Raw genomic sequence first — 14,011 nt, forward strand, 5'->3', positions numbered from 1 at the left:
GTCAGCTCCTGAGGGCACTCCCAGCTCACCCCTCCTGGAAGGGTGCAGTGCATTGCAAGGGAGGCTTCATGCAGCAGGGCTCACCCAAGAGGTCCAGCATCATCTCTCAACTTGCTGATAACACTCCTACATACCTCGCAGAGATTGGAATGGCTGCTTTGCACAGCAGTGGTGCACACATGCACTCTGCCTATACCAACAGGGCATGTGTATGCTGCATGGATGCAAGATGCTCATGAATGGCTGCATGGTATTATACTGTGGGGAAAGTAAGCTCAGGACTGAGTTGTGAACATCAGGCCTGAACAGAGGCGTGTTCTGAAACCCCATCTACAACCAAAACCGAGTACCCAGGACAGCTGCACATAAACATTTTATTACAATGCCCTGCAAAGGTGGCACATAACAATTACTGTGGTTTATTGTCATTTGTGGAATGCCACACCACCAGGTGCCTTCTCAGTTCTTCATGTAGTTGTCCACAATTACCAAGAGTAATGCTAGTAGCTTGATGTGGCAGCTGGAAGCACTTGGGGCCAGATTGTGAACTTCTTAGTCACACTGATGAGGAGTCCCTTGTACAAATGGCTTTGCTTGAGTGCGAGTCCCTTAACAAATGAATCATCTATCATTGCTGCCTACTCAAGCTTAAATCTCTCTCCCAGTTTTGCTGTTACTTCCACCATCTGCACATCCTCTCCCCATGCTGGTGAGAACCAATTTGGCTGATTGACAGGGTGTCGGGAAAATGTGGAGACCTTCAAGGCCTGACCAGAAGTAAAGAACAGTCCCTGATGTCCAAAGCCATAATCCTAAAGCCACTGTGCCTGAACTTGCTCCCACATATTAGGAAATCCTTTTTGGGTATCTACTGGTATGATGCTGCGTGTATCAAAGTGACCTTGGTCTGCCTCCTGGCAGTCTGAAATGCTGACCAGAAGACATGTGACCCTAGCTGCCAGAGCATCAGGTGGAACTGTGCTCTGAGATGTCCCAGTTTGTCTCTCTTCCCATAATTCTCAGCACCACGGAGGAAAAAAGGCTTCCACTAATTACACACACCCACACCGAGGCCTCACACCCTTTGCAAGAAGACCCTCCACTAGATCTACCTTTGATCTAATCCCTGTTCCTTTCACTGCTTCCCAGATGGTGGTTTAGCAGTTCTCTGGGAGGTCTGCAGTATTTTTTGGGGAAGCGTTACTCATTGGAAATAAGCACCCTTAGCCAGCGATCGAGAGAGCTCTGTTAATTCAACCCTGACTTGGGCAAGCTGTTTTGCTCTGCGCTAGGTGATCCCAGCTCTCTGTACAGTGCTTTCATATAAAATTAAGTTGCCTTGTTTTTATGCTCTGGAATCACAAAAAGAGAAATAGAAGGGCATCTGCTCCTTTTTTTTTTTTTTTTCCCTCAATTCACTTTATTTTCTCCTTCTCTGTCCATGTGTCACTGACATTTATGTTTCTAGCTTCCTTCTATTCAGAGTAAACTATGCAATGCATAGTGATTGGTATTGCAGTGAGATTCCATGTATTCCCTTGTTCAATAAAACTGCAAAGATTATCCTTCTCGTCTTTAAAAGCCCTGCAATAAGATCTACAGAAACATGGATTTATAGCCTGATTCTTCTTTGAAAGACAATCTAGATTTTTAAAAGAAACTGTGCTTTTTCCAGTTTTCTGCTAATTACAATAAATACATAAGTTATAGACATGCCATGCCTGAATTTCTTTCACATTAAAAAATTACATGGAAATCCACAGAGTAAAAGATTACAATGCATGAGATAAACATTTTGTTCGATGGCTAAAAACTGTAATCCAACACAGCCTGAAGTTCTGCTATAGTGAGTTTTCAATATTTCATAGGTTTAAATAGCAAATAACGCATTAAGTATACCACAGATTAGAACATTCAAAAGTAGTCATTGAAGTTAATTGTGAGCATTAAATTGAATATCATGCAGTACGACAAGATCCTTGGCTGTTTTCTGATTTCCATAACTCTGCTTCCATTTTAGTGGGAAGATGAGGTACTTCCTCTGACTTTTGTGGACAAAATCTTAGGTGAAGTTATACTGAACACCCCAACTTACATTTCTAGATAGTGTTTTCTTTGTTAATAATCTGTTTGGCACCATAAGTAATTTGTCTTTAAATTTGTACTTTTTGGCCAAATTGTAAGTTTTACTTAGTGAATAAAGATAGGTATTCTTTGGTGTTTCTTCTGACAATGTATATCATCCAGTAAAGTAATAAGTAATGATTTCACCCTGTCACACTTTAATCACTCATTATCAACATGATTTTGTGCAGTATTTTATGAAAGACTTCTTCTTGGCTATGCAGCAAGGAAGATGTTTTGTGAACTACCAGAATAGCAAAAAGCACAAAAAAACCCATCATGAATGGCACTGAATTCAATGTTAACTCAGCTTTTCTCTGCATCAGCGAAGCAGGACAGGATGAGGATTGAGAAAATCTTGTTACTAGCGAGGTCAGATATTTTCTCCAGAATCGAGCACGATATCATGAGTACAGTGAGGAAGGAGGTTAATGAACAAGTGCACATCAAACTACAAAGCAGGTGTTTTTGCTTTTGAGTTTTCATATCAATTCGATATAAGTATTTGTTTTCCATTTACACAGGAAATGTCTATTTGTACAGTATTTAACTATAAGAACCACCTTGCCTCCACCTCTTTCCCAAATCTTAACTCTTCACCACCCTTTTCAAATGGAATTGATAGAACTGAAAATATAACAGAATTTATAAAGTTGACTAAGTGACATGATAAAACTTGACAGAACTGGATGTACTTCAAGAACAAAGTGATCATTGGCATAATTTTATCTAAGGATTGATTCCCAGAGTCAGATACCTTATATAATTACAGACTCAGTGCACATATTAAATCTGGGTAATAACCCTCTGCTGTATTTAAGATAGATTGTTCACTGTTGACTTGAAGCCGCTCAAATGAAGGATCTCTAGTGTATGCATTTCAAATAAAGCTGTGCTATCCAGTTTCAAAGCCTATAGTACTTGCATCCCCCTAAGTGTGAAATAAGAAGACATTCCAACTGTGGCATGTCCAACATTTCCTTAAATAATAATTGCCAGAGAAATAAAAATGTAAGGAGATCGTGGGTGGTGAATAACGCTATGAATGGTGGTTGTGCAAACCAAGCCTCACGACTTATATTACAAATTACAAATGCTGTACAATAAGAACACCTTTGTGCTACCTGAGCTAAATGTTGAAGAAACTCATGGAAGTTTAAGAAAGAAGCCTGCTGTAAGATTTTGCTTTTATAGTGCTGCAAACAACTTCCAAGTCTTGAACTAATATACCTGAAAATACTTTTCACCTCAAAAATTTGCTCCGCCAGAAGCAACAAAACACCTGGGAAAAGAATACTTTCTCATACCTTGAAGTGTCATATACATCTACCATATATCATGCTAAGGCCCCTTAATTTCAAAAGCCAAATGGCAGGTCAGCAAATTCAACAAGTTTCTGAGTGGCCTTCTTGCAAAGGAGAGGGGTTGGAGTTGGCATTAAAAGGTGCTACTTGGAGAAGTTCACCAGCAGAGTTCTGGTTCACTCTGTCTCAATGGAATGTCAAAATTAAGGATCTAGGGCAGACAACTGAAAATAAAAATACTCTCACCATTTGAATCCTCCTGAAACACTGTGACTGGAATAAAGAGATCAGTTTTCTTGTTTTGTTTTGTTTTGAATTTTCATTTCCAATGCTTCTGAGTATGCAAAGTTTGTTGACAGAGGAGCTATCCTTAAAGAAGTCCCCATGGGAAGGTAGGCTGCAACATTCTGTTTTACAGGACTGGATGCCTTTAGTGGTGCTTATGACTCTGAGAGCTTAGGAGACAAGGATGACTTGTCTCTGTGCAACACACAGAACAACCAGACCCTACGTATCAAAAAAGGTGAACAAAATGCAAAATACAGAAGGTGCCAATACAACTCCCAAATGTTATGACAACACCACGTCGCAAAACTTGAGGGCTTTCCGACCATGGATAAGAATACAAACAAGGACTCCTTTCCCTTCAACACACATCATTTATAACTTGAAGGTAACAGACAGATTGGCTTCAGCTGATGACACAGTGAACTATGAAAACTGTGCTGCTCTCATAGCTGACATAGCAGAGGAACACAGGTAAAACAATCCTTGAAATAACAATGTGAGGACAATGTATGATATTGGGGGAAAGTGTGTGAGAGGCAGCAGATTGGATCAGTTAGCAAATATTGCATACTGATTTTTAACAGAGGACTATTATAGTGAGGAGACCTCTCGGATAGTGCTAGGAACACAACACTGCCAACAAAAAACATCAGCTATGCCTCTAAAATCTGTGTTTGAAAGAATTAATGACCCTACAGGATACCTGGCTACCGAGCAAAACTGTCAGTTGCATGAAGCTTTTTTACATTAGCTGGCAATGTAAAAGGACTCTCATTTTATAGCAGATCTGTGGCCTAAAATTGTGCAAGATCAAAAGCTCACTATGAGCAAAACTGCACAGAGATCTTTGGCTGAAAGAGAAGCAGCTGAACATTGGGTTGCATGTCCTTTCAATTTTCAACGTTTTTTCCCTCAAGACACGTCTCACAAACCCTCTTGAAGTGCACAAAAGGTATGAGCCATACTATGTATGCAGTATGAGGTGAGGAGGGTTAGTGATTACAGGGAGAGACTGAGTAGATGTTCCTTATCTACACAATAACTAGTACAATCTTCAACATCTGGACCAAGTCAGATTAGCAATGATAGTCTGAATTACCAGCATCTGCAGCTAAGTACATGTTTTGCAGTCTTTCTTAGAAAAATAGATTTCTTTTCTTTTCTCTTTTCTTTTCTTTTCTTCTCTTTTCTTTTCTTTTCTTTTCTTTTCTTTTCTTTTCTTTTCTTTTCTTTTCTTTTCTTTTCTTTTCTTTTCTTTTCTTTTCTTTTCTTTTCTTTTCTTTTCTTTTCTTTTCTTTTCTTCTTTTCCTTTTATCTTTTCTTTCTTTTTTCTTTTATTTTCTTCTCTTTTTTTCTCTTTTCTTCTTTTTTTCTTTTTTTCTCTTTTTTCTTTTCTTTTTTTCTTTTCTTTTCTTCTTTTCTTATTTTTCTCTTTTGTTTTCTTCTTTTCTTTTCACTTTTCTTTTCTTTCTTTTCTTTTCTTTTCTTTTCTTTTCTTTTCTTTTCTTTTCTTTTCTTTTCTTTTCTTTTCTTTTCTTTTCTTTTCTTTTCTTTTCTTTTCTTTTCTTTTCATTTTCTTTTCTATTCCTTTTCTTTTCTATTCCTTTTCTCTTTTCTTTTCTTTTCTATTCGTTTTCTCTTTTCTTTTCTTTTTTTTTTTTCTCTTTTCTTTTACTTTTCTTTTCTCTTTTCTTTTCTCTTTTCTTTTCTCTTTTCTTTTCTCTTTTCTTTTCTCTTTTCTCTTTTCTTTTCTTTTCTTTTCTTTTCTTTTCTTTTCTTTTCTTTTCTTTTCTTTTCTTTTCTTTTCTTTTCTTTTCTTTTCTTTTCTTTTCTTTTCTTTTCTTTTCTTTTCTTTTCTTTTCTTTTCTTTTCTTTCTCCTTTTTTTCCAATCAAAACTACTTTTCTGCAAAAATGCAATTTTGGCTTGAAGATGGAATAAGTGCCTTTGTGCATTTAGTTGGACAGAAGCTTTTCCACATCTTCATTCCCTTGCTGTAATTCCTGCCTGTCCTCGCTGATGCTCTGCATAGCCAGTGTTTTGCAGATCAGCATGACTTCTGGGGATACCATACACACAATGGTACTCCTGGCTATCTCAAAAGCAAAAATACGTGTAATTCCCCACCCAGGGTGGTTTGATATGTATAAACTATAAAGCTGTTTTCAAAAGAAAACTCAAATCCTTTAAAAACAAACCAAAATTAAATATTAACGGTCAGTTTCTTTTACAGCATCTGTTCTGAGGCTGAGCTTGCTTCTTCACCAGGAAAGTCACTGTTTAACCTAAAACTATGACTTGATTTATTTATGCTTCTGACCCTCTCTGAAGTCACAGTGGTAATGAGCAGTGCTGCAATTCCAGTTCCTCAGAAAACCAGATAAAGCACGGACTGCATATGCAGGGACTGATGATTCAGATTTACTTTATTCTGTTTCGTTGCTCTGAGAAGATTCCTTTTCATGCAAAAAGGCATTAGAGCTACTGATTTATCTGAAGTCTACTGAAAACACTCCCTAAGTTCTGAAGTTCAGAGAATGCTGCTGCAAACATAATCTCCCCTGTGTTTCTGATACTATCAGCTATAAAATGGATATTATGGGCTATTCTTCCCAAACTCTCAGCTCTGAACTGTGGTACTAGAAGTGATATCACTCTCTTTATTTATGGTTCATGTTCCCTGGATTTGTACCCTGTTTCACCCCTGGGAAAAATATTAACAACATTGGCAGTCTCAGAATGAAAAAATAAAGCGTGTTTCTTCATACAAACACACGTAACATGACAAGCCTTGCCTCAATGACATCAGTGCTCATGAGCTGCTGTCTCCAAAATAATGATCTGTCAAAGCTTCAGTGCAATTTGCATTATGTCAGTAGTAAAGAAATCCAGCATTTTTTTTGCTTGCTGAATGACAGTGTTAAATTGTCACTTTTGCTTACTGAGAGTGTGAAAATTTACTGGAGTGACAGTAAACTTGGAAAAGTAAATAGCTTTTTTTTAGGTCACAACAGCATCTGGATTTACTGTCAGTGTATGTTAGTTATTAAATCACAAATAAAAATGAAAATGAAAAAGCATGTCATATTTTACTCTGCATAGCATCACTTGTAGCCACATGTGCATTTTGCCAGACACAATCCTGAACCTTCAGCAGAAGCTGTCGCTTGTGAGAGAACAAAAGCTGCACCTCACTTTGATTATGTTTGTTGTTTTGTGATTGTTAATTGTTGCAGGGGAAGACTAGTGTTTTTTGTTTTTTTTTTTTTTTTTGCTTCTGAAGAGTAGAATTCAATGCAAACCAGACTTTCAAAGTTGCTCAAGCAAACACAAAACTTTTGAAAACATTCCAGGTATCCAGCTGCCTGTAGTTCCCCAGGTGTGACACTGTGGATCTCTTCCCAATGTCACATATTTGAGGTGTTATAATCAGATGTCACAGATGAAACAGATAGTACTATTGAAGTGTATTCAGGTCCAGATCCGTATCTTCCTTTTCATTTTAAGTATTGTATTTTGCCAGATTTGCTCAAAGATCAATGTGCTTTTCAGTTGCAATTAATAGCCACTTATTATAAACTTCTGTATGAAGTAATAATGTTAACATTCAGCAGTGGTACAAAGGTTGTACTTGTACATTCCTGTCCCAGCATAAAGTGGAAGATGAGAGCCTGTTAGACATTACTACCTTTAAACCATTCTAACAAAAATTCTGAGGAGAAGCAGCTTGAGATGGCATTCAGTGAATGTCAAGTTCGTTAGCACATTTGCCTTGCCCCTGATATGCCAGACACTGGGAAATGCTCTTCAAGGGCAAACAAGTTTTGGGTTTTCTTCTGTCTGTTCTGGAAGAAAGCTAACTGCAGGCAGCCCCCCATGGTGTGCTGTGTGGTGTTCTGGAGGGAGGGGGAATTGCTCAGGAAGGGTGACTCCAGAGGGGCCGATACTTCACAGTTCAGAAGCAGGGTTAGATCTCAGTCTTCTTGACTTTTCTTCTCCAAAAAACTGCATGCTGGGCCTATTAGCACAGTCTGTCTCACCGCCATTTACACTCGCCTCATTTAAAATTGCCAGTCAGTTGAAGCAACCAGTCTGTGGCTCTGGAGATGTCAAGCCAGGAAGGCAGGAGGTCAGTGGTATGCTCGTTTCATGCCAGTGCTGGCTGGGGCTGTGAATGACACAAAATCTCTGCCTGCAGCAGGTGATAAGACACCAGAGGCGGCTGAGGCCAAAATTTCCAGGGCCCCCCTGGTCCAAGATGCTGTTGGAAATCCTGTAATTCTAGGAAGCATGTAAGGTAAGACTGCTGGAGCACTGCCTCCAGAGTTAGCCTTGAAATGTTATTTATTATGTGAAGGCATGAAAAGAGAGTGTTCAGAAAGATGTCAGGCTCTCCAAGCCAGTCTTGAGAGACTAATACACTGGTATTACCTGCTGGCCTTTGAGTAAGGCTGAGATTTTTTTTAAATCTACAGAGCCTTGAAGAGTGATTTTTTTTTTTTTAGCACAGTTGAAAAGAAAGAGACTCTATTCAGCATAGGTTCAATGTCAGGCATTGGCTTCACTGCCACTGAAGACAATGATACTTAAATGTCTGCTTAAGAACAAAGTCCTGATTTGGATAGATTGATCCAGTTGGCTCCCCACTGAGAACAATTTGGAAGTTAAGCAGGAGCTTTGAAGTGTGTGGAAAGGAGCAATGACTCTGACCCTGTGCTATATGCCTTTAAAGCATCTTGTGTCCTCAGGCATCTTTGGATGAACTTCAACCCATGTCTAAGATGAAAGAGAAAATAATTCTGATTTTAACAGACACAGCAAGGAGAAGATGGGTTCAGGCCCTGGTCTGGTCTTCAGGAAGCTTTGGCTGTTGACTCCAGTACAACTGTAAGCGTAGCTGCAAGGCTGATAGACATAACTCAGCCAACTTGGATGCTGCTAGCACCAAATGAACATCAATAGCGGCATTCAGTGGCACTGATTACACTTGAGTTTCTGCATAAGTCTACAGAAACCCAGGTTTTGTGGGTTTTGCTGAGGAAGAGAAAACTAGTGAGTTCAGACCAGCATACAGCAGTCACACCTTCAATTCCAGACGAGGAGCTGCCAGGCACAGACTTTCTTTTCCTACCTTTTCTGTCATAGTCTATCACAAATTAAAAATGCAGAAGTCAAAGAGTGATCCAGGCTGGGTTTTTTATTTGCTTTTAAAAAGAAAATTCTGTTGGCAATCTTTTTATCTGATTACATTTTCAGAGCAAAGTTGAGCTATCTCTGTTTATATAAAACAACTATTTCTCCTGGCTACTTAGATGGCAGCTTCTGCCATTTTACTCACGACTTCTCCTGCATGGGCCACATAGAACAGACCATTCTCTCTCAACTCTTTTGCCTGGAAATTATTACTGGCATCAAACATGCATTTGCAAAATACTGAACTATCACCCTTTTCCAGAGTGTGCAATACTATGTTGCCAGCTATGTACAATAAAAAGTTTAGCTTTCCCTGGATACTACTGCAATTTGTGCCTAAGAGTCAAATGCAATACATTTTGTTTCTATTTGAGATACACAAATGCAGACACTGTCAGCCTTTAGTTTCTACTACTTTAGTTAGTCAATTAGATTTAGCAAAAATCTGATCTAGCAGTGATCCACGAACTACAAGTAAAGAAAATTCAAATGCTTTAGAAAGTTCAATGCAAAGTAAAATTACAGTGAACAACCTCACTGAGAAGTGTCATCTGGTGAAGAACCTACAGCACCCACACACAGACAGAGCACAGCATTTAGTTCAGTAATACCCTCAGTGATGGTTTTAGCTATTTTTTTTTCTTTCTGGTAATCTTCTTTTGGTCTGGAAAACATGTCCTTCTCCAAAAGCCAAACTAAGGCCCTTCAGAAAAGCAGCTTCTCACCAGCACATGTCCTGGAGCCCCTTTCTCCTCTCAACTCCACAACTTAACGCGGCATATGACTTCGGGCTCTGAACTTAGCTTTTGCCACTGAACTCTGCCTTTCCACAGGGTGCTCGTCCCGCTCCACCCCAGGGCTCAGAGCAAGGGAAGACAACGGGAGAGGATGCAAGAGTAGTGAAACACTAGGAACAGTGGCTTCGGCGACCCCAGAGACAACGTCCTCCTCCCCAGGCAGGTCTGAGACACTGTCCCTTCCCCATCCCGACCGCTGCCCGTCTCCCACGGCCGCGCCCGCTCCCACGGCCGTGCCCGCTCCCCCGCCGGCCGGACCCCGGCCCTTCCCCGCAGGGTATCCGGGGGCTGCGGGGCGGGTGCCACCTGCGGGGGGACACCGCGCCGCCCTGCCCCTGGGCGGGGGGAGCCCTGCCCGCCGCCCCGCGCCTCTCGGTGCCTTACCGGGCTCCGGCGGGGGAACTCGCCCAGCACGATGCTGACCACGGGGATGCGCAGCGCCGCCGAGATGAAGTCCAGCTCCAGCATCTCCCCGCGGCTCTGCGGGAAGGCAAGGATAGCGGAGACCCCCTGCACCACCACGGTGTGGCAGAGGCTCTGCAGGAAGGAGACGGGGTCGTTGCTCCAGGAGGCGCTGGGGGAAGAGAAGGGGAAGAGGGGCAGGTCGCCCAGGCCCGCCTCGATCGCCATCACCACCTCCAGTGACAGGTTGTAGGGCAGCAGCCCGGCCACGCTGTTGAGGTTCGCCACGGCCAGCAGCAGAGCGTCCCGCGGCGAGGGGGGCGGCCGCTGCTCCCCTCCGTCCCCTAGCCGCTGGCCCCGCTGCCCCGCAGCGCTCACCCCCTCGGGGCTGCCGCCCGCCCCCCGCCCGCCTGCCGCCTCCCCGGGCCAGGCGGCGATGCGGGGCTGCAGGTGGGTGGCCCCCACCCTGACGGTGTGCCCGATGCGCCGCAGGATCTGGCAGGGCTGCGGGTGGGACGCGGAGCCGGGCACCGCCGCCAGCACCAGGGCGCAGGGCGGCAGCAGCAGCAGGCACGCCCGGCCCAGGAGCCCGCGTACCCCCGGCCGCCACATGGCCAGGAGCCGCCCGCCGCCGCCTCCCTTGGTCCCGGCCCCGCCGCCCGCCTCAGCCGCCCCGCGGGCGGCCGGCAGCGGCATCAGCCGCGGCGGGCGGCCCCCGCACAGAGCCGTCCCCGCTGCCGCCCACGGAGCCGCCGCCGCCGCGCCCACGCCCCGGGGCTTGAGGGGGGGCTCGGCCCCCGGCCCGCCCCTCACCGACCCGCGGGGCTGGAGCGGCCCGGCCCCGGGGCGGCACCCCGCACCGCCCCCCGCAGCCGCCGGCAAGGAGACCCCGCACGGTTGCTGCGCCTGGGCGCTCGCTCCGCCCGGCAGCCCCGCACAGAGCGAGAAGGTCCCCTGCGAGGCTACTCTGCCCAGCTGCCCCTTCCGAGCCTCCGGTGCGCTCCCTTGCACGGTTCCCTTGCAGGAATCCGCTCTCCGGCTCCTCTCCGCAGCCCCGGGCTGTCCCGCACTCCCGTCTCCGGCTGCCTCGCAAGGCTTCCCTCCTCAGCCCCCTGCTCGTCTCCCCCTGCAAGGTTTCCTTTTCCAGCTCTCTCGCCCCGCTCTCCTCCGCAGCCCTCGGTGCACTCCCCTGACCGGCGACGGGAAAAGTTGCCGGTCGGCCGCGGCGGGCGCTGCCGGCGGGGCTGAGGGCTGTCGCTGGGCTGCGCTGCGCTCCCACCGCGAGGGACGGCGAGCGGCAGCCCCATGCCGGCTCCTCCCAGGGCAGCCGGGACTTGTAGTCACCGCCTCCCCCGCGGGCAGCCCGAGGGAGGAAAGAGGCTTTTCGGTGCATTGCTCGCTCCCTCCGCGCCGCCTGCTTGCTCCCTTCGGGGAAGCGTCCCGGCACAGCCCCGACGGGAACCTCCGCCCAGGTTTTGTCGCGGGTCTCTGTCCCATCACAGCACCAGAGAACTGAAACAGTCTTCCGGCGCCGGGAAGAGATCCCCAGCTGCTCTCTCCCAGAAGGGGCTGCAGGCGGGCGGCTCCCCTCGTCCCCTCGGCTGTGGGGAACCGCGTTCCTCGCCGCCGCAGCGCGCTCGGCGGGAAATGCAGCCCTGACTGCGCTCGATGCCTTTCTCATGCGCTGCTTCTTCAAACCGAATCATTTTTCGACATGTGGGACCTGACATCCATGCTCTACAATCCACGAACACGTTCTAAAACTGCTTCTATGACAGAAGGCCCTTATTCTAAGAGAAAATAGGGCAGAACAGAGATGGCCGTTTGTGTGTGTGTGTCTGGAAGGAGCTGGGGAAAGTCCCGTCCTTGCCTCGGTTCTGGTTTAATCCTGGGCAGTCGGGAGCTGTGCTGACCCTAGGTCTGAGACTTCAGCACTCCGATCGGGGCACGGACACCCTCAGCGCTGTGTCTCTGTGCCGTGATCGATCTCCAGGGTGTCAGAGGAAGACCTCTCCCGCAGCCACCTTGTCCATCAGAGGGGAAACAGTCCCGCGGCTCCCCTGGCAGCAAGATTCAAGCTGCCTGCCCACACGGGGGACGCCTGGAGACTCGAATATGTTTTCTGACTGCGGGAGCCCTGCCATCTTTCCCTGACTGGTTTAGCGCTGGTTGAATGCAGCGAGGTTTCCTGTTGTCGTCCGTGTGGAAGGACAGTTGGAGAATTCCACTCCTTGAAGTGGTTAGAAATAGAGTGGTAACTTCTTCATGAGCTTACGCTGACCTAGTGCTAACGTTTTTCTTTAACTTGTAGACTTTTTCTCCTCTGAATGTTAGCATTCTTCCCCTTTCTTTGAGCTTTATCTTCAGAGCTATTTGTGAAGAAACATCACATGCTCTGTTTCTTTTTCTTAATTTGGCTTGCACAAGATCTATGTAGAAGGAAACACTTTTCATCACGCCGTATTAGAGAGGTGGTCACTATCCTCCAAAGAGGTCTGAACTGATATAAAGTCATCTTTCTTGAGGGGAGGTCACCAGAGGTGTACAGTCTTCAAAGCGAGGTCTTACCAAGGTCTCAGCTATGCTGATATTTCTCCGTCTCTTACACCCTTATCTCCATCATGTTAGCAACTCGTCATACCTGCCTGCTGTTAACATCTCCCAAATGACCAGCAAAGCTAGTGGTTCTCTCACAGTGCTCTGTCTAAATTGATATATGATTGCAAAATTGGTTCCTAGGTGGAAAACTATGAATGGCAGACTGGTGGTCTGTAGGCCAAGACTGACTAGACCAGCTGCTACATGTAAAGGTGAACAAATACTTTAAGAGTTAATAACAATTTCATGTTTCCCCTTTTCTTCTTCCTTTTTCATCTAGTATTATAAGCACATTTTTATTCCTCTGATCAACCTGGGTTCCTCCTGTCCATTTTCTTCCTTTTGTTTTGAAGTACTAGATCATATTAACACAGGTATTCAAAGTCCCTTCTAATAGCAATAAGGAATTATTGGCTGGGAGAATTGTCTTTGAATATGGTGCCTTTCACACAGTGCAGAGAAAAAGATTTTTTTCCTCCCCAAAAGACAGAATTTAGTTTTCTGGTTGTGAGATCGAGCTCACTTGAGATCTCTGCAACTCCAGAGGCGTTATCTGTATTTGCATTCTTTTTGTCAGGTTTGGAAAGAACTGGTAAGCACGTAACTTCTCTGCTGTGCAGTTAGGTAATTGCTGGTTTTCATGTGGGACTTACTTTTGTAAGAAACAGTTACTCTTCCATGTCTTAACAGACAGCTTTAAATTGTCATTTATTTGAAGCTTCATTATAGTAGCAGATATTTATCTGGCTTTAGGGCACAGGTGACACTAGCTTAAAAATGCAAGTGTTTCAGAAAATGTAATCAAACTTATTACTGAAGTAGCTCTGAAAATTAATAAAGGAAAATCATTCAGTATCTGCTTCTTTTGTTTGTTTGTGGATATCTATTAGCAGATTGCAATCTCTGCTCTTCCTGGTGATCATGCAGTACCATACTTGGGACTACTGTTGTAAGTAATTCCTGATTTGGAGCCAGAGGCCAGAACATTTTCAGATAATGATCTGAGAAAGGATATAAACCCCACCAAAGTGTATACATGTAGCATTTGGAAAGCTGCATCACTAATTTTTTTGGCTTTATTTCTGTACATATGCATGCAGAAAAGAGCACAATTGTTAGTCTAATAAAGGAATTGGAGACTGCTGTGTGTCAGTTGCACCCTGCTTTTTAGCAACACTGCAGTCCCTCTTGAAAGGCTGCTGGCAGAATAAGGTTTTAATCAGATTCTTGATTTTTTAAATCTTCAACTAAAGACTGACTGCCTTCTACTCTTCTCTCACTTTTTCCCTTTCTCATGGTGATTGCC

The 14,011-nt window shown here is 44.7% G+C and overlaps 1 protein-coding gene across 1 annotated transcript in view; it reads right to left on the minus strand.

The window, feature by feature from the left end:
• Positions 1 to 11,445, minus strand: part of GRIN3A (glutamate ionotropic receptor NMDA type subunit 3A) — a 74,327-nt gene extending 62,882 nt beyond the window's left edge. The window contains exon 1 of the mRNA XM_065046403.1: positions 10,090 to 11,445. Within this exon, the coding sequence (XP_064902475.1) occupies positions 10,090 to 10,803 (714 nt within the window). The 5' untranslated portion in view covers positions 10,804 to 11,445. The remainder of the gene's footprint in view (positions 1 to 10,089) is intronic.
• Between the last annotated feature and the right edge of the window lie 2,566 nt (positions 11,446 to 14,011).

This window comes from Columba livia, chromosome Z (genome assembly GCF_036013475.1).
Source record: "Columba livia isolate bColLiv1 breed racing homer chromosome Z, bColLiv1.pat.W.v2, whole genome shotgun sequence".
Taxonomy (NCBI): Eukaryota; Metazoa; Chordata; class Aves; order Columbiformes; family Columbidae; genus Columba; species Columba livia.